Raw genomic sequence first — 20,352 nt, forward strand, 5'->3', positions numbered from 1 at the left:
AGCAGAGAATTTCACGTCAATGTGAGGTCGCGGGATGCCTGATCGGTCCACACCACTTGACTGAAAGCAACTGCAACGGCTAATCCATCGCTTTGTCTTGTCTCGATTCCTCCATGGTCGCGCCTTTGTGCTTTGCGCGAAAAACTGTAGCGCTGTCTCTCGGGCGCAGATTTAGACACCGACGGCACAAAAAAGAGGTGATGATGTATGCAACATCACCACTCTCCCGCTCGATGGCGGGCTACTTGAAATGCGCTAAAGGTACACGGATCTTTCAGATGCGATATTCTCTTAAACCAAGTCTTTCCATGACACGAAAGAAGCGGTGCCAGGTTTCTGGAGAGGTAATTTAACGGTTCAGGTTGAGTTAAAATTTGTCTTTAGTGTCCATTCAAGTATTGGTATCCAAACATAGTTAAGACACCTCCTATGTTTAGCTCTTGTCAATATTCATTTCTTATATCAACGTGCAAGAGAAACATGGGCAATGTACGCAAAAACCAGCATCCAACCCTGACGTTGATCAAGAAAAAAAGATGGAGAGGTATATTCGGTGGATTGTTATCGGAGTGCGTGGTGTAAAATTAGGGAGATGTCCAGTTGTATATGATTCTGCATTATCTCTAACATTGACGAGTAGACGAGGTTCGCGAGAATTGAATAAGCTTCACTATGTAAGGGCAAGTGTTATTATTGTTCTGCATATGTTTTGCAAGTGAATGAAACGTACTTCCAAAGCGTTCGACATACCTAGCGGAACCTATGTAGAGCAAGCTTCAGAAAGTACCACCGTCAGGTCTTTTTGCACATTTCCTCCATAAATATAGTGCTCCGTTCATGTGTACCAAGATCCATTTACATCAGTGAAATATACTAGATCTTCATGCGCATTTCTCGACAGGAAATTGCGAGACTTATAAGTTCTGATACTGTCGCAGAACTTCATTCAAATCGAAAACGCTAACGCCATTAACATAGGTCAACAGAAAAAAAATCGCATTTCGTATTTGGTGGTATTTGTATTTGTTGTCTATGCTGAGAAATGCTGGATAAACACAATTGTGGTTCCTGCAAACTATGTTGCACGCAGTATATCTGCAAATTCGCCTGTTATCGATTCTCCATATAACCACAATATTTCATGCGGTTTCTCAGCTCGCTCCAGCAGCTTGTTTTTTCATATTGGCTTCCTGTGGCCAAAAAAGTTCTCTCAAGTATTAGGCCGAAAAAAGGAAGATATTTATTTGAAGTTTTATTTATACACTGCGCCATTTATTGGCCTTTAGTTCGACAACAAGTCTTTATAACTTGCAGGCTTGAAAACATATCACTGGGAAGGTGCCCACCATTCCTGCTTCTCAGTGACACCCAATGAGTGTCCCCATGATGAGGCCATTCGATTCGCTGCTTAACTTGTGTCGACTTTGCTTACTGATTTCTTCTCCCGCCACGCAAGCGTAGTTCTGGGCAAGGGCAAAGCAAAGACAAGGTATCACATCAGTACTCGGTGGAAGCATGCCACAGCCGAGTGCGATAGTTACGAACAAATAAAACTTGTATAATAAATAATATTCTGGTTCTCTCGGGACACCGGGAAAATACTCATGTTTGAGAGTGTTCCTAGTCAAGTCATAATAACAGCTTCGTTGTAAAGATATTGTGCACCGTGGTTTAGGCGCGCATTAAACAACCCCTGTAGGTCGAACAAATTCAGATCCTTTGCCTATGGCGTCCTTCACAAACTGTAGTGCAGTTTCCGTAAGTTAAATGCTGAAACATTTATTTATTTATTATGCTGGTGATGATTTTTACAAGAGCACTCGGATGGTGCTGCTCTTTACTGTCGTTTGGGTAATACATGGCTAATTATTGATATATAATCTGCAGCCGGTATATTGGTTGTTTTACACTACTCAGCTTATAATTAATGCCACCAAAGCTATGCCTTTCATTGCCCCTTTCCACTTGTACGTTACTGATAGGAAAATAAGTAGGTATATATTACAATGTAAGGTTAAGGTATTAGGTTGGTGCTAATTGTAGATTTGTTAGGCATGCAAATTGGACAAGTTGGTACCAATCTACACTTTGCACAACCAGCTTTTGATATAGACATGCGAAAGAACACATGACCTCTCGACTGTTTCATGCGATCTCGAAGTGGCGTTCTTAGACTGTTGACGTGGCACCTCGTGAATAATTTTTGGGTCAGAAATAGGGCCATCTCATAAAAACTCGTCCAATCATATGTCTTTTGCAGGCTATATCTGGGCAGGCGCGGGTTGCAAGGACTGAGGTTGTTGTAAATATAAGCTACTGTTTACGAGTAATAATTTTTTTGGTAGCCCTCACAATGCCTTGTGTTCTTTCGCAGGTCTGTGTCTAAAGGTGCGGCTGTAAAAGATAGTTGATAGAGGACTTTGCACCAAATTAAGTCTGCTAGCAAAGCGATTTGGTTATTCGCGGGCACTGCGATTGGCTTTCAAGTCAAGTCAGTAGCGAGAAAGTGACCGCAATGCAGCACACTTCCGAACTACATGCATTATTATCTCTATATGGCTGCTTCGAAGCGGAAAAATCTGTATTATTGACTGGATGGATGGATGGATGGAAAACTTTAATGAACGTCCTGAGGTACGCGACTCAGCGCGCAGCGGGCCGCTCCCACGTTGGGACAGTCAGGCCATGCCCGACCGCCGCATCGTGGGCCCTCTGGACAGCCCATAGTTGCGCCCCGGCATCGGGGCTCTTGATAGCGGAGAGCCACTTGTCCTCATTTATTTGTTCCGTGCCTCGTAACTGCCATCTAAATTTAAAGTTTTTGCTTTATAGGTATGGCGTTGTTGAACACACATACATTCTCCTTACCTGCGCACCGGTGTTCTGCTACATAATATGCGTAGTATTTGTAAGGAGACGACCCGCATTCAGTGTATATGAAGACAGTCTTCTCACTTCCCCCATTGTCCCGATACGATGTCAGCCACGTTCGTTTGCACTCGCCTAAGCGAGTAAGCCAATAGGCGCAACCTCCGTCGGTCTTTGGAGGTTGGGGACGTGGAACTGCAAGCAGAAAACGCAAGTTTAAAAAGTAGGTTCTTCACTGAAAACAAGTAATATTGAAAGATTTCACCCCATTCTGCCACGAGCTTCGGGATACAAGTAATAAATATCCAACATAGTCACACCATTCATACAACGTTGTGAAATGCAGTGAGAGGATGCAGATGAAAAGGGGAACGGGGAGGGGGGTTGACGTAAGTTGCGCCTTCGAATATTCGCGTTGGATGGGGAGAGGGTGAGGCGCGCCAAGCAATGGCGCGCCGTGTACGAAAAAAGTAGGTCAAGGGAGGAGTGGGGTGTGAGAGGAGTTCGCTTTAGCGTTGGGAGTATATACGGAGCTTTGGCTAAGGACTCTTGTCGGCGAACGTCGTAGAAAAGCGTCAGGAACGCGCTAGGAACGCCGTCGCCCGTGGACGCCGATGCGTACCGTCCCCCACCACGCGCTACGATCGCCGTCGCCAGCGGACGCCAGCGCGTACAATCGCCCGCCGCGCGTTAGGAACGCCGTCGCCCGTGCACGTCGACGCGTCCCATCCCCCGCAATTAGCACCGTTCACAGCTTCGCTGTTCGACCATCTTCACGGAGTGCAAGGTGCGGATACTTTTAAGGGCGAAGCTCCTTAGGGTGTGAGTCTGTCCCTCCTCTGCAGTATGTAGTAGTAGTAGTAGTCGTCGACGTCGTCGTAGTAGGTAGCCACGTCTACTTTTATGAAAAAAAATCCCGAAAGTTGTGTCCGTAGCGCGGAATCAAACCAGGGACCCCTCGCTTCCGAACGCGCGGCGCTAACCACTACACCACGATGCACACATGGACACACGCACCACGATGACAATAAATACCCAACATTAACGAAAGACTGCGCGTTTCTAACGCGTTTGTGCTAGTGCGTTACGGCTCGTGTAAGAAGCTGGTGTAAGACGCTGTGGCCTCTCCGCCTTACCCCCGTATTCATAAACGCTGATGGCGTCGACAAACGCGGTGCACGTTCCGGCATGTGTAAACGGCTGCGTAAGACGCTGTGGCCTCTCCCCCTTATTAGAGAGTACTGCACGTTTCTAACGCGTTTGTGCTAGCGTCCCCTTAAGCGGGAGATGGTGCAATTATAATGAAGGGCGCTGTTATAAAATAGGAATGACGTCACATATGGCGCGTGTCATTGGTGGAAGTCAATCGTTCGATTTAGTGCGGTGAGACTGGGCGAATTACACGGAAGATTCACGGTTTACCGATGATTCCCTCCGGAGCTTCGCCCACTCATCATCATTCACCCCGTGGATATGCAGTGTTTTTTTTTTTTATGGCTCTCTGCCAAATATAACACTTGTTACACAGAGTGAGGGTTGGCAAGAAAATAAGTTTGCAGTAGGACACAAGGGTCGGTAAACTACAGTGTTTGCTTCCCTCTTGTTTTATTTCATGATCATAATCATCATCAGCCCATATTATGTCCACTGCAGGACGAAGGCCTCTCCCTGCGATCTCCAAGTACACCTGGCTTGCGCTAGCTGATTCCGACTTGCGCCTGCAAATTTCCCAACTTCACAGCACCTAGTTATCTGTCGTCCTCGACTGCGCTTCCCTTCACTTGGTATACGATCTGTAACCATAACGGTCCACTGGTTATCCATCCTACGCATTACAAGCCTGCCCAGCTCCATTATTTTCTTAATTTCAATTAGAATATCGCCTATCCCCGTTTGCTCTCTGCTCCACACAGCTATCTTCCTGTCCCTCAACATTAAACGTGACATTTCTCCTTTCATCACTCTTTGTGCGGTCCTTAATAACGTGTTCTCGAGCGTCTTTGTTAATCTCCAAGTATCTGCCCCATACAATGCAATGATTGTGCACTTTTCAACGACAGTAGTAAGCTCTCCAGTCAGGATTTGGCAGTGCCTGCCGTATGCACTCCAACCTAAATTTATTTTTCTATAAACTTTCTTGTCATGATCAGGGTCCCCTGTGAGTAATTGACCTAGATAAACGTATTCCGTTACAGACTCTAGAGGTTCGCTGGCGATTCTGAATTCTTGTTCCCTTGTCAGGCTATTGAACATTACCTTTGTCTTCTGCATAATATCTTCAACCCCACTCCTACGCTTTCTCAGTTAAGGTCCTTAATCATTTGCTGTAATTAGTCTCCATTGTTGCTGAATAGGAGAATGTCATCTGCCAACCGAAGGTTGCTAAGATATTCGCCGTTGATCCTCACTCCTAAGCCTTCCCAGTCTAAGACCTTGAATACCTAGTAAATAGCACTGGAGAGATTGTGTCTCCTTGCCTGAACTCTTTCTATTTTTCTTGTGGAGAACCAAGGCAGCTGTGGAATCTTTGTAGATATTTGCCAAGATGTTCACGTATGCCTCATGTACTCCTTGATTATGCAGTGCCTCTATGACTGCTGGTATGTCACTGAATCAAATGCATTTTCATAATCAATGAGATCCGTTTAGAGAGGTCGATTCTACTCCGAAGATTTCTCGATTACCTGATTGACATGAATATGATCCATCATAAATATCCCTTCCTGAAGCCAGCCTGCTCTCTTGGTTGACTGCAGTCAAGTGTTGCCCTGATTCTATTGGAAGTTATCATGGATGAATATTTTATACAATACTGAAAGCAAACTAATGGGTCTATAATTCTTCAATTCTTGATCTTCTCCCTTCTTATGGGTTAGTATAATGTTGGCGTTCTTCCAGCTCTTGGTACAGTTGAAATCGTGAGGCATTGCGTATAAAGGGCCGCAACCTTTTCAAGTATGTTTCCGCCATCTTTGAATAAATGGAAGAAATTTAAACTACGGGGTTTTATGTGCGAAAACCACGATCTGATTATGAGCCACGCCGTATGGGGGACGCCGGAAAATTTCGACCACCTGGGGTTCTTTAACGTGCACCTAAATCTAAGTACACGGGTGTTTTTGCCCCCATCGAAATGCGGCCGCCGTGGCCTGGATTCGATCCCGCGACCTCGTGCTTAGCAGCCCAACACCATAGCCACTAAGCAACCACGGCGGGTGTTGATTAAATGGACTGTTACTCTATGTTCTCTTGCCGCTTTTCCCCGAGTCATGTCTTGCAAGGCCCTTCTTACTTCGTGCAGTTTTATTTATTTATTATCAATTACCGTTCACGACCACCCGATCCCAGGGATAACGCCATTGAACAAAACATGGAAAGGAATAGCAATGATATAAAATCTTTACAGAATCCCGGCTCTCTATCTGTTTGTACTTTGACGATGCTAGATTGTGCGAGATCATGCCTTTCCTGCCAAGGGTCAATAAAATAATTAAAGTTCCATTTGGCTCACACAGCGGATGTGCAATCTTCATGTGTTTCAGAAGGAGGTTTTGTGCTTCGAATTTGACATTTCAGAATTTTCACAACGTTCGCTACGCCTCTCGGCGAATTATTGCTCCTCCCTCCCATTTTTTTGCACGCTGCGGAACCACGTTCTTGATTATGGAAGCTTTGTTGGCACGATCATTTACTGATGGGTGGCTCGTTATTACAAAAAAGACTCCTGTGGCCGAGAGAACGTTCTGCCGACAGGACAGTGATTGGCACTGACTAACGCTCCTAAGGGTTGGTTAGTACACGTAGAGAGATACAAAAAAAAATGGAATAGGAGACAGCCGCCACCGTTGTGGAATTGATAGAGCGTCGTATTGAAAGCACGGAAGCTTGGAGAAGTTTGTTAAGATGTTTCATAATATATTTGTGTTTCAAGTCAGCGCTCGTCCTGGCGGTTTTTTGTCTATCCTAGTTATTCGGCCCGGTACAGTTATTTCATCAGAGCGTCGTGTGCGTCGTACAGGTGTTTAGAGATCGGCTCCCACCGGCCGAAACTGAGCTGTATTTTCACGAAATTACATTTCGCCTTTTGTATTATTTGATATTGTTTCCGAAATTAACTAACTTTTTCTATTCTTTCTTTTGCTGCATTGTCTGCCAACTTGGTGCAATTGGTACTTAAAAATTGACTTACTCAGCCCCGTGAATCTTCTTGCTTATCCCGCTATTAGCGATCAAGTGGGAAATACCCGCCATGGCAGCTTAGTACATTTCGCGTTGGGCTTCTCAGACCGAAGTGGCGGCATCAAATCCTGGCCGCATCGGCCACATTTTGATGGGGGCAAAATACAAAAACACCCGTTCGTGGTGTATTGGGTGCGCATTAAAGAACCCAAGGCGGTCAAATGTAATCCGCAGTTTCCCACTACGGCGTGCCTCATACTCATATCGTGGTTTTGGCATCTAAAACCCCAGAATTAAATTTATAAGTCAGAAATATGATGCGAAATAGGCAGCAAGTTTCCCTTATTTTTTTTTCGCGGACTGCGAAGATGCTACACAATGTGTGTTTCTACTTCCTCTTATCTCCTACTCCATAACAGAGCACCCTTAAAATAGTGTAGTCTTTCTATGAAATGCTCATGACAATCTGACACTAGAATCGCTCGAATGCACGTAGTCTCCACACTTCTTGTCACCCTCTGTCACCTCCCTGCCTTCTAACAATGGGTATGAATTGTTCTGCACATAGTCTGCAGTAATTCTCTAGTCATAGTGTGTCGAAAGTGTTCGGAGATTCTTCAGACGTAGTCTGTAGCAGAAATGAGTAATGATGAAAATGAATTGCCAGTTCACTGGTTAGTTTCCTGTCAGCGAGTTGTTTTATGCGTGGTTAAGCGGGAGTTCTAAATTTTTCGTTGAGGCTCCTGATGACAATTGCCTTGTGTTCTTCTTTGCGTGACGAGTTACTTCTATTTGGCGTTGTGCAAGGCACCATAAACTGCTTGAGGAGATTAACGTAGCATTATTTGCATCTTTTCATCCACATAGCCAACAGTAAGCAATCGCATCCGGTCCACTTTTTTGGAAGTAAAAACATTACGCAGATACAAGCACCAATCAGCGATCTATTTCAAGGAAGCCTTGATGAAGGTGTTAATGAAGTACTGCAAGTTTTCCCATTTAATTCCTACGGTCTTGTTATAAAGGGAACTGGCGCACGTGCCACGCAATGCGACAACTCTTATAAGGCCGTTGTGGTACATGCCATAATACGTGGATCATAATTATCACCTAGTTGGTATATTCATTATCTTTATTATTTGTTACGAGGAAGGCTGTCTTACGGTATACAAAAGAACCTTGTAGGTACGAATACAGACCTGCATCATTCATGCATGCTAGCAAGGCTTTATAATTACAGGCGTTTTGACTGCACTTCTTGAAGACAGCTTGACGGTCACTTCCGCTTCTTGGCCAGTCTCCCGTTGTGTGTATGTGTCAAAGTGTGGGAATCATCATCATCATCAACACACGGCTTTGATGCCAAAAGCTAGCGAGCGTTGGCACGATATGGACCGTCTGCACATTCTGGTCAGTGCCTAGCTGCGGATACATGCCATAGTATGTAAATGATAGTCCGAATCAACACGACGACTTGCTTCTCGGCCGATTCCTCGCTCTGGGAATGTGCCATAATATGGAAATCATAGTCGTCATCAACGCACTGTGATAATCTCAAAGAGCTAGTTGTCCTTGTTGCGATAGAAGAATACGTGCGATTGAGGCCTACTCCTCAGAGCATGAAGCTGTTGTGCTGGCGGACCGAGACTCGAATCCTGCCGGAGGACGTGCTTAATTTTTAGTTATTCATCATCATCACCGGGTGATCATCGCAAAAATGTAGTTTCGATTGGCACAATATGTATTGGCACCATATCTAGCACCTGCCCCATAGCCAATCGCCAGTTGTTCGTATACGCTATATTATGGAAAGCATCAACGTAATTAACACGCGGCTGTCATTCGAAAGATCTGGTAGCCGTTGGCAGGATAGCACAATGCGTGCAGTTGTGGCCTGATGGTTCGAGTGTGAGGCTTGAGTGCTGGGGCATCGAGGTTCGAATCCCCGCTGCCGGACCAGGTTACTCGTATTTCACTCAACAGGAGAACAGCGCGAAAATACGAATGACAAGAAGGGGAACGCAGACCAGCACTGACTCATGACTGAATTCTTTAGTAAGAAAGCAACAGAAATACAGTTCCCCTTCTTGTCATTCATAAGGCAACGGTGTGTGCACTGTGCGCTTTTCCCTGTAACGCAGGTAATTGCAAAGAGAAACCACGTTAAAGCAGCTGAGCCAAACTCCATATTGCGCTGCCATTCACACAATCGCAGGTGCTATTTCGATTAGTCCATACAATTAGATCCTCCACAAGCCAAGGCTTCACCTAGAAGAAATGACTTCAACACTTTATAGCCCTACATAATGTTCTGTACACATGTGGCTCAATGCATGTTGCTGCAGCTGAAATATTCTAGTTTATAGTTGCATCATTGATGGCACTGACGCATTGCACCGCGCACCGTCGAGCAACATTCTGTAAATGCTTTTACCAGGTAAATATGGCTACACCAAGAATGGTTTATCGCATCCACGTGATCTAAAAGCGAAATTAGTATCTAAAATCCCTGTGCTCAGTTATAAACCACATAGTCATATTTACAGAGGCATAAAATACTTCCCTCGGTGCAAATAGTATTTAGAAATGTTGCCCGTACGTCAAGCCACTTTCTCATATGCAAACACAGATGAAAGCCTTGGGTTATAGAAACAGCAAATGGTGATCTCAAACGCTGTCGAAGATAAACAACGTAATGCTCACAACTCGAACCTCAAATAATATACCTCACACTTACCGATGACGATATTGACACATGTACTTGTTTATCTTTCACCGGTGACCACTTTTCACCGGCTAACAAATGTTAAACGTTATCGCTCGGCGCAGGACGCGCCCGCATGTATGCGAAGTTTCGCGAAAGTTATCGATGCTTCTATCCCTTGTCTGTTAACACCGATGCTTATGTAATCTGATTGTATGAGCAACGCGAATTGTCTATTACTTTCTGGAAGACACGCGGGCACCAAAGATTACTCTGGAGCCTTCGATGACTTATGCATAAAAGCCGACGCGTTTCGGCGCGGATCAGATTCCGACTATGGCCGACTTTGTTCGCCACTATCGTTGTGCTTCGAGTGCAGCTTGCTGTTCTGGGCACAGGTTCGCCCAATAAAAATTCCGTTTCGTCATTCACAGTTTTGTGACTGTTTTCTTCAATGTCACTACTACGTGAAAATATACAGCACGTGGTACAAGTGCATAACAAAGGCGCTTGCCCAATCTTGGATAAATACAAGAAGTTGCTGAGCATAAGGTTGTCTCGCATTTTGGTAATTCTTCATTGTGGTTATCAATTCGTAGAGATAGAGTGATGTTACTGGAAATCTTGTTAGGTAAACTAACATAGGCTGGAAATTGTACAAACAGGCTTCCGAAGAATACATAGTTCCCCTTAAAAACTCAAAGATGAATTATCAACAAAATACCTTGCCATCTATGCTGACAACCAATCCGTAAATGTCCCCGTGCTCTGTAAATCCCAAGGCTGATAACATAGTAAACCTTATCGACAACGCTGGTGGTACCATCTCTCCCGAAAAATGCGCATCCGTGTTTAACACCATTTTTTCGCGTAACTTTTCTGATGACCAAAATATCTGGCTGCCAGAATTTTCATGCACCGAATACACCATTATGTTTCTTATAATTATTGATTCTAGCGGTGTTGAAAATGGTATTAAAAATAAAGTGTTCCTCTTCACCCGGCTGCAATGAAATTAACACAAAGTTCTTGAAAGCCACAATGGTGTATTCATCAGTTATTTTAACTAGACTGTTGCAGCAATCATTGGACACGGGATCTCTTCCAGTTGAATAGAAGATCGGGAAGGTGATTCCACTTTTCAAGTCAGGTAACCAGCAATCACCAATAAATTACCGGCCCATGTCACTCACAGGCAATACCTGCAAAATATTTGAGCATATTCTGTTTTCAAACCTTGCTAACTTTCTCGAATCAAATAAATTTTTTTCGCCGTCGTAACATGGTTCTCGCAAATCATATTCTTGTGAAACCCAAGCATTATCTTTCACTAAAAAACTTCTTGTCACCCTTGATCGTTCTTCTCTAATTGACTGCATTTTGCTAGATTTTTCTAAAGCATTTGACAAGGTATGTCATAAACTGCTTCTCTACAAACTACACCAGCTTAACATAGACACTAAACTGCTCTATTGGCTAGAAATCTTTCTTACTAACAGTTATCAGTTTGTGTGGACAAATAACGTAAATTCAGAGCACACTGCTGTTGGATCAGGGGTTCCTCAAGGGACGGTACTAGGCTCTTTACTCTTTTTTATTTACATTATTAACTTACCTTTGTGTGTTTCCTCGTACATTAACCTCTTTGCCGATGATTGTGTTGTCTATCGAGAAATAACCTGCGTTGATGATACTAAAGCCCTTCAGTCCGACCTTGATGCTATTAACAAATGGTGCAACATATGGTTGATGGAACTTAATATAAAGAAATGCAAACATATGCGCATATTTTGAACATCATGTGTTTCGTCCATTTACCACATCGCTTATATTTTTTGGAGACCGTGTCCTCATACAAATACCTAGGCTTCAGATTACAGCATATCTGTCTTGGGCAGACCACATTTCGTATATAATAAGCAACGCTAATCGAATTTTCGGGTACCTCCGTCGTAACTTCGCACAAGTATCTTCATTCATAAAATTAGTCGTGTACAAAGCGCTCATTCGCCCGAAACTCGAATATGCTGCCTCCGTCTGGGATCCAAGCCACGAGAAGCTAATTCGGTCACTAGAGTTGGTTCAAAATAACTGTACGCGTTTCATTCTTTCAAACTACAACAGAACAGCAAGCATATCTTAAATGAAATTAAGCCCTGACCTATCATCCCTTGCATCCCGTCGTAAGTTGTTTCGTTTGAGCCTTTTTCACTGCATATTTCACCATCCTACGATCCGCGATGAGCTTATTTCACATCATCAGTATGTTTACTCTCACTTAGATCACGCACAAACAGTTCGAATTCCCTTTTGCAGAACTGACGCTTTCTTTTTTAAGTCATTCTTAACATGGACATCCGAAGAGTGTAATCACCTTGCTTCGGATGTAATCTCCATCAGAAATCACCACCTATTCAAGAACGCCGTAGCTAGCATTGTGTAATTAGAATCATATGTGTTTGCTCATTCTTTGTTATATATATATATATATATATATATATATATATATATATATATATATATATATATATATATATATATATATATGGACATTCCTTCACATGTAACCCACTCCCCTTTCTAATGCCTTTGGCCCTGAGGGCATGTTAAATAAATAAATAAATAAATAAATAAATATATAAATAAATGTGCCTATTATTGTATGGTGAGTCGTTCGACCTACATGTGTGCAGTTTTTGATGACTTTGCAAAACAAAGGAAAAGAAACAAGTGGGCTGCCCATAAAAATATCCGAGGACTCCTAAGCACTTCTGATGAGTTGTGAATGCGAAAGTAATAATGTCCAATTGAACACCGCTGTGCGGTCCCTCGAGTTCTTCGCTACGAGTTATGTTTTCGAGTTTTGAATGTGGAATATGTTATCTGTTGGTTATGTGTTTTGAAGCTGAATGTTGTCATGTTGTAGTGACGACGAAGAAAACAGTCGCAAAACTGTAAATGACGGAGCGGACTTTTTATTGGGCGAACCTGTGCCCCCAAAAGCAAGTTGCACTCGAAGCAGAACGATAGCGGCGAACACAGTCAGCGACCGTCGAACTCTGATCAGCGGCGAAACGCGTCGACTTGTATGCATGAGTCATCGAAGGTTCCCGAGTTCAATATTGTGGGCACGTGGGCACCACAGTAATCCCTGGTACCCGCGTGTCTTCCAGAAAGTACTCGACAATTCACGTCGCTCACACAATCAGATTACATAAGCGTCGGTGACATGAAGACAGTCTTCTCACTTCCCCCATTGTCCCGATACGATGTCAGCCACGTTCGTTTGCACTCGCCTAAGCGAGTAAGCCAATAGGCGCAACCTCCGTCGGTCTTTGGAGGTTGGGGACGTGGAACTGCAAGCAGAAAACGCAAGTTTAAAAAGTAGGTTCTTCACTGAAAACAAGTAATATTGAAAGATTTCACCCCATTCTGCCACGAGCTTCGGGATACAAGTAATAAATATCCAACATAGTCACACCATTCATACAACGTTGTGAAATGATGTTGACTAGCCTAATAAAAACAGCTGATATACACAGGTATGTAGCTAGTTGTATTATTTAAGCTTTATTCTTTTCTTGCTGTGCAAACTCATATTCTGATGTAAGAAAGCAGGCCGACTCGCAATATTTATAATCTCCTGGCTGGAATATATCTTAAGTTACCGGCAGTACCTAAGTGACACAGGAAAATAACCAATCTGAAAGTCGACTCGGCCTTACTTATTACAGAGAAACTGTTTCTGCAGACCCTGTGCCGTCGTCCGTTCGCTAAAACCCACGTGAACTATCGGGAGAGGAGAGGAAAAGAAGAGCTCAACCCTGCGAGAATGCTGTGAGAGGATGCAGATGAAAAGGGGAACGGGGAGGGGGGTTGACGTAAGTTGCGGCTTCGAATATTCGCGTTGGATGGGGAGAGGGTGAGGCGCGCCAACCAATGGCGCGCCGTGTACGAAAGAAGTAGGTCAAGGGAGGAGTGGGGTGTGAGAGGAGTTCGCTTTAGCGTTGGTAGTATATACGGAGCATTGTCTAAGGACTTGACGGTGAACGTCGTAGAAAAGCGTCAGGAACGCGCTAAGAACGCCGTCGCCCGTGGACGCCGATGCGTACCGTCCCCCACCACGCGCTACGATCGCCGTCGCTAGCGGACGCCAGCGCATACAATCGCCCGCCGCGCGTTAGGAACGCCGTCGCCCGTGCACGTCGACGCGTCCCATCCCCCGCAATTAGCACCGTTCACAGCTTCGCTGTTCGACCATCTTCACGGAGTGCAAGGTGCGGATACTTTTTAAGGGCGAAGCTCCTTAGGGTGTGAGTCTGTCCCTCCTCTGCAGTATGTAGTAGTAGTAGTAGTCGTCGACGTCGTCGTAGTAGGTAGCCACGTCTACTTTTATGAAAAAAAATCCCGAAAGTTGTGTCCGTAGCGCGGAATCAAACCAGGGACCCCTCGCTTCCGAACGCGCGGCGCTAACCACTACACCACGATGCACACATGGACACACGCACCACGATGACAATAAATACCCAACATTAACGAAAGACTGCGCGTTTCTAACGCGTTTGTGCTAGTGCGTTACGGCTCGTGTAAGAAGCTGGTGTAAGACGCTGTGGCCTCTCCGCCTTACCCCCGTATTCATAAACGCTGATGGCGTCGGCAAACGCGGTGCACGTTCCGGCATGTGTAAACGGCTGCGTAAGACGCTGTGGCCTCTCCCCCTTATTAGAGAGTACTGCACGTTTCTAACGCGTTTGTGCTAGCGTCCCCTTAAGCGGGAGATGGTGCAATTATAATGAAGGGCGCTGTTATAAAATAGGAATGACGTCACATATGGCGCGTGTCATTGGTGGAAGTCAATCGTTCGATTTAGTGCGGTGAGACTGGGCGAATTACACGGAAGATTCACGGTTTACCGATGATTCCCTCCGGAGCTTGGTCCACTCATCATCATTCACCCCGTGGATATGCGGTGTTTTAGGGGCGAAGCTCCTTAGGGTGTGGGTCTGTCCCTCCTCTGTAGTAGTAGTCGTCGTAGTAGGTAGCCACGTCTACTTTTATGAGAAAAAAAAATTCCGAGAGTTGTGGCCGTAGCGGTTTCGAACCAGGGACCCCTCGCTTCTGAACGCGTGGCGCTAACCACTACGCCACGAAGTGCACGTGGACAGACGCACCTAGATGGCAATAAATACCCAACATTAACGAAAGACAGCGCGTTTCTAACGCGTTTGTGCTAGCGCGTTACGGCCCGTGTAAGAAGCTGGTGTAAGACGCTGTGGCCTGTCCGCCTTACCCCCGTATTCATAAACGCTGATGGCGTCGACAAACGCGGTGCACGTTCCGGCATGTGTAAACGGCTGCGTAAGACGCTGTGGCCTCTTCCCCTTAGAGTACTGCACGTTTCTAACGCGTTTGTGCTAGCGTCCCCTTAAGCGGGAGATGGTGCAATTATAATGAACGGCGCTGTTATAAAATAGGAATGACGTCACATATGGCGCGTGTCATTGATGGAAGTCAATCGTTCGATTTATTGCGGCGAGACTGGGCGAATTACACGGAAGATTCACGGTTTACCGATGATTCCCTCCGGAGCTTCGCCCACTCATCATCATTCACCCCGTGGATATGCAGTGTTTTTTTTTTTTTATGGCTCTCTGCCAAATATAACACTTGTTACACAGAGTGAGGGTTGGCAAGAAAATAAGTTTGCAGTAGGACACAAGGGTCGGTAAACTACAGTGTTTGCTTCCCTCTTGTTTTATTTCATGATCATAATCATCATCAGCCCATATTTATGTCCACTGCAGGACGAAGGCCTCTCCCTGCGATCTCCAAGTACACCTGGCTTGCGCTAGCTGATTCCGACTTGCGCCTGCAAATTTCCCAACTTCACAGCACCTAGTTATCTGTCGTCCTCGACTGCGCTTCCCTTCACTTGGTATACGATCTGTAACCATAACCGTCCACTGGTTATCCATCCTACGCATTACAAGCCTGCCCAGCTCCATTATTTTCTTAATTTCAATTAGAATATCGCCTATCCCCGTTTGCTCTCTGCTCCACACAGCTATCTTCCTGTCCCTCAACATTAAACGTGACATTTCTCCTTTCATCACTCTTTGTGCGGTCCTTAACGTGTTCTCGAGCGTCTTTGTTAATCTCCAAGTATCTGCCCCATACAATGCAATGATTGTGCACTTTTCAACGACAGTAGTAAGCTCCCAGTCAGGATTTGGCAGTGCCTGCCGTATGCACTCCAACCTAAATTTATTTTTCTATAAACTTTCTTGTCATGATCAGGGTCCCCTGTGAGTAATTGACCTAGATAAACGTATTCCGTTACAGACTCTAGAGGTTCGCTGGCGATTCTGAATTCTTGTTCCCTTGTCAGGCTATTGAACATTACCTTTGTCTTCTGCATAATATCTTCAACCCCACTCCTACGCTTTCTCAGTTAAGGTCCTTAATCATTTGCTGTAATTAGTCTCCATTGTTGCTGAATAGGAGAATGTCATCTGCCAACCGAAGGTTGCTAAGATATTCGCCGTTGATACTCACTCCTAAGCCTTCCCAGTCTAAGACCTTGAATACTTAGTAAATAGCACTGGAGAGATTGTGTCTCCTTGCCTGAACTCTTTCTATTTTTCTTGTGGAGAACCAAGGCAGCTGTGGAATCTGTAGATATTTGCCAAGATGTTCACGTATGCCTCATGTACTCCTTGATTATGCAGTGCCTCTATGACTGCTGGTATGTCACTGAATCAAATGCATTTTCATAATCAATGAGATCCGTTTAGAGAGGTCGATTCTACTCCGAAGATTTCTCGATTACCTGATTGACATGAATATGATCCATCATAAAATATCCCTTCCTGAAGCCAGCCTGCTCTCTTGGTTGACTGCAGTCAAGTGTTGCCCTGATTCTATTGGAAGTTATCTTGATGAATATTTTATACAATACTGAAAGCAAACTAATGGGTCTATAATTCTTCAATTCTTGATCTTCTCCCTTCCTATGGATTAGTATAATGTTGGCGTTCTTCCACTCTTGGTACAGTTGAGATCGTAAGGCATTGCGTATAAAGAGTCGCAAGCTTTTCACGTATGTTTCCGCCATCTTGGAATAAATGGAAGAAATTTAAACTACGGGGTTTTATGTGCGAAAACCACGATCTGATTATGAGCCACGCCGTATGGGGGACGCCGGAAAATTTCGACCACCTGGGGTTCTTTAACGTGCACCTAAATCTAAGTACACGGGTGTTTTTGCCCCCATCGAAATGCGGCCGCCGTGGCCTGGATTCGATCCCGCGACCTCGTGCTTAGCAGCCCAACACCATAGCCACTAAGCAACCACGGCGGGTGTTGATTAAATGGACTGTTACTCTATGTTCTCTTGCCGCTTTTCCCCGAGTCATGTCTTGCAAGGCCCTTCTTACTTCGTGCACAGTTTTATTTATTTATTATCAATTACCGTTCACGACCACCCGATCCCAGTGCATAACGCCATTGAACAAAACATGGAAAGGAATAGCAATGATATAAAATCTTTACAGAATCCCGGCTCTCTATCTGTTTGTACTTTGACGATGCTAGATTGTGCGAGATCATGCCTTTCCTGCCAAGGGTCAATAAAATAATTAAGTTCCATTTGGCTCACACAGCGGATGTGCAATCTTCATGTGTTTCAGAAGGAGGTTTTGTGCTTCTAATTTGACATTTCAGAATTTTCAAGTTCGCTACGCCTCTCGGCGAATTATTGCTCCTCCCTCCCATTTTTTTGCATGCTGCATAACCATGTTAATGATTATGGAAGCTTTGTTTGCACGATCATTTACTGATGGGTGGCTCGTTATTACAAAAAAGACTCCTGTGGCCGAGAGAACGTTCTACATTTGCCGACAGGACAGTGATTGGCACTGACTAACGCTCCTAAGGGTTGGTTAATACACGTAGAGAGATACCACAGAAAATGGAAGAGGAGACAGCCGCCACCGTTGTGGAATTGATAGAGCGTCGTATTGAAAGCACGGAAGCTTGGATAAGTTTGTTAAGATGTTTCATATTATATTTGTGTTTCAAGTCAGCCCTCGTCCTGCCGGTTTTTTTGTCTATCCTAGTTCTTCGGCCCGGTACAGTTATTTCATCAGAGCGTCGTGTGCGTCATACAGGTGTTTAGAGATCGGCTCCCACCAGCCGAAATTGAGCTGTATTTTCACGAAATTACATTTCGCCTTTTGTATTATTTGATATTGTTTCCGAAATTAACTAACTTTTTCTATTCTTTCTTTGGCTGCATTGTCTGCCAACTTGATGCAATTGGTACTTAAAAATTGACTTACTCAGCCCCGTGAATCTTCTAGCTTATCCCGCTATTGGAGATCAAGTGGGAAATACCCGCCATGGCGGCTTAGTACATTTGGCGTTGGGATTCTGAGACCGAAGTGGCGGCATCAAATCCTGGCCGCGTCGGCCACATTTTGATGGGGGCAAAATACAAAAACACCCGTTCGTGGTGCATTGGGTGCGCCTTAAAGAACCCAAGGCGGTCAAATGTAATCCGCAGTTTCCCACTACGGCGTGCCTCATACTCATATCGTGGTTTTGGCATCTAAAACCCCAGAATTAAATTTATAAGTCAGAAATATGATGCGAAATAGGCAGGGAGTTTCCCTTATTTTTTTTCGCGGACTGCGAAGATGCTAGACAGTGTGTGTTTCTACTTCCTCTTATCTCCTACTCCATAACAGAGCACCCTTAAAATAGTGCAGTCTTTCTATGAAATGCTCCTGACAATGTGACACTAGAATCGCTAGAATGCACGCAGTCTCCACACTTTTTGTCACCCTCTGTCACCTCCCTGCCTTCTAAGAATGGGTATGAATTGTTGTGCACATAGTCTGCAGTACTTCTCTAGTCATAGTGTGTCGAAAGTGTTCGTAGATTCTTCAGACATAGTCTCTATCAGAAATGAGTAATGATAAAAATGAATTGCCAGTTCACTGGTTAGTTTCCTGTCAGCGAGTTGTTTTATGCGTGGTTAAGCGGCAGTTCTAAATTTTTCGTTGAGGCTCCTGATGACAATTGCCCTGTGCTCTTCTTTGCGGGACGAGTTACTTCTATTTGGCGTTGTGCAACGCACGCTAAACTGCTTGAGGAGAATAACGTGGCATTATTTGCATCTTTTCATCCACATAGCCAACAGTAAGCCATCTCATCCGGTCCACGTTTTTGGAAGTAAAAACATTACGCAGATACAAGCACCAATCAGCGATCTATTTCAAGGAAGCCTTGATGAAGGTGTTGATGAAGTACTGCAAGTTTTCCCATTTAATTCCTACGGTCTTGTTATAAAGGGAACTGGCGCACGCGCACGTGCCACGCGATGCGACAACTCTAATAAGGCCGTTGTGGTACATGCCATATTACGTGGATCATAATTATCATCTAGTTGGTATATTCATTATATTTATTATTTATTACGAGGAAGGCTGTCTTACGGTATACAAAAGAACCTTGTAGGTACGAATACAGACCTGCATCATTCATGCATGCTAGCAAGGCTTTATAATTACAGGCGTTTTGACTGCACTTCTTGAAGACAGCTTGACGGTCACTTGCGCTTCTTGGCCAGTCTCCCGTTGTGTGTATGTGTCAAAGTGTGGGAATCATCATCATCATCAACACACGGCTTTGATGCCAAAAGCTAGCGAGCGTTGGCACGATATGCACCGTCTGCACGTTCTGGTCAACGGCTAGCTGCGGATACATGCAATAGTATGTAAATGATAGTCCGAATCAACATGACGACTTGCTTCTCGGCCGATTCCTCGCTCTGGGAATGTGCCATAATATGGAAATCATAGTCGTCATCAACGCACTGTGATAATCTCAAAGAGCTAGTTGTCCTTGTTGCGATAGAAGAATACGTGCGATTGAGGCCTAATCCTCAGAGCATGAAGCTGTTGTGCGGGCGGACCGAGACTCGAATCCTGCCGCAGGACGTGCTTAATTTTTAGTTATTCATCATCATCACCGGGTGATCATCGCAAAAATGTAGTTTCGATTGGCACAATATGTATTGGCACCATATCTAGCGCCTGCCCCATAGCCAATCACCAGTTGTTCGTATGCGCTATATTACGGAAAGCATCAACGTAATTAACACGCGGCTGTCATTCGAAAGAGCTGGTAGGCGTTGGCAGGATAGCACAATGCGTGCAGTTGTTGCCTGATGGTTCGAGTATGAGGCTTGAGTGCTGGGGAATCGAGGTTCGAATCCCCGCTGCCAGACCAGGTTACTCGTATTTTACTCAACAGGAGAACAGCGCGAAAAGACGAATGAGAAGAAGGGGAACGCAGACCAGCACTGACTCATGACTGAATTCTTTAGTAAGAAAGCAACAGAAATACAGTTCCCCTTCTTGTCATTCATTAGGCAACGTTGTGTGCACAGTGCGCTTTTCCCTGTAACGCAGGTAATTGCAAAGAGAAACCACGTTAAAGCAGCTGAGCCAAACTCCATATTGCGCTGCCATTCGCACAATCGCAGGTGCTATTTCGATTAGCCCATAAAATTAGATCCTCCACAAGCCAAGGCTTCA

At 44.7% G+C, this 20,352-nt stretch overlaps 1 protein-coding gene across 1 annotated transcript in view; it reads right to left on the bottom strand.

Annotated features, from left to right (window-relative positions):
• Positions 1-1,281: 1,281 nt before the first annotated feature.
• LOC125940241 (uncharacterized) overlaps positions 1,282-20,352 on the bottom strand; it is a 40,787-nt gene continuing 21,716 nt past the window's right edge. Inside the window, exons 3-4 of the mRNA XM_049656108.1 lie at positions 2,869-3,063; positions 1,282-1,463 (exon numbers count right to left, since the gene is read on the bottom strand). Coding sequence (XP_049512065.1) covers positions 1,429-1,463; positions 2,869-3,063 — 230 coding nt within the window. The 3' untranslated portion in view covers positions 1,282-1,428. The remainder of the gene's footprint in view (positions 1,464-2,868; positions 3,064-20,352) is intronic.

The sequence above is a fragment of the Dermacentor silvarum genome, chromosome 9 (genome assembly GCF_013339745.2).
Source record: "Dermacentor silvarum isolate Dsil-2018 chromosome 9, BIME_Dsil_1.4, whole genome shotgun sequence".
Classification (NCBI taxonomy): Eukaryota; Metazoa; Arthropoda; class Arachnida; order Ixodida; family Ixodidae; genus Dermacentor; species Dermacentor silvarum.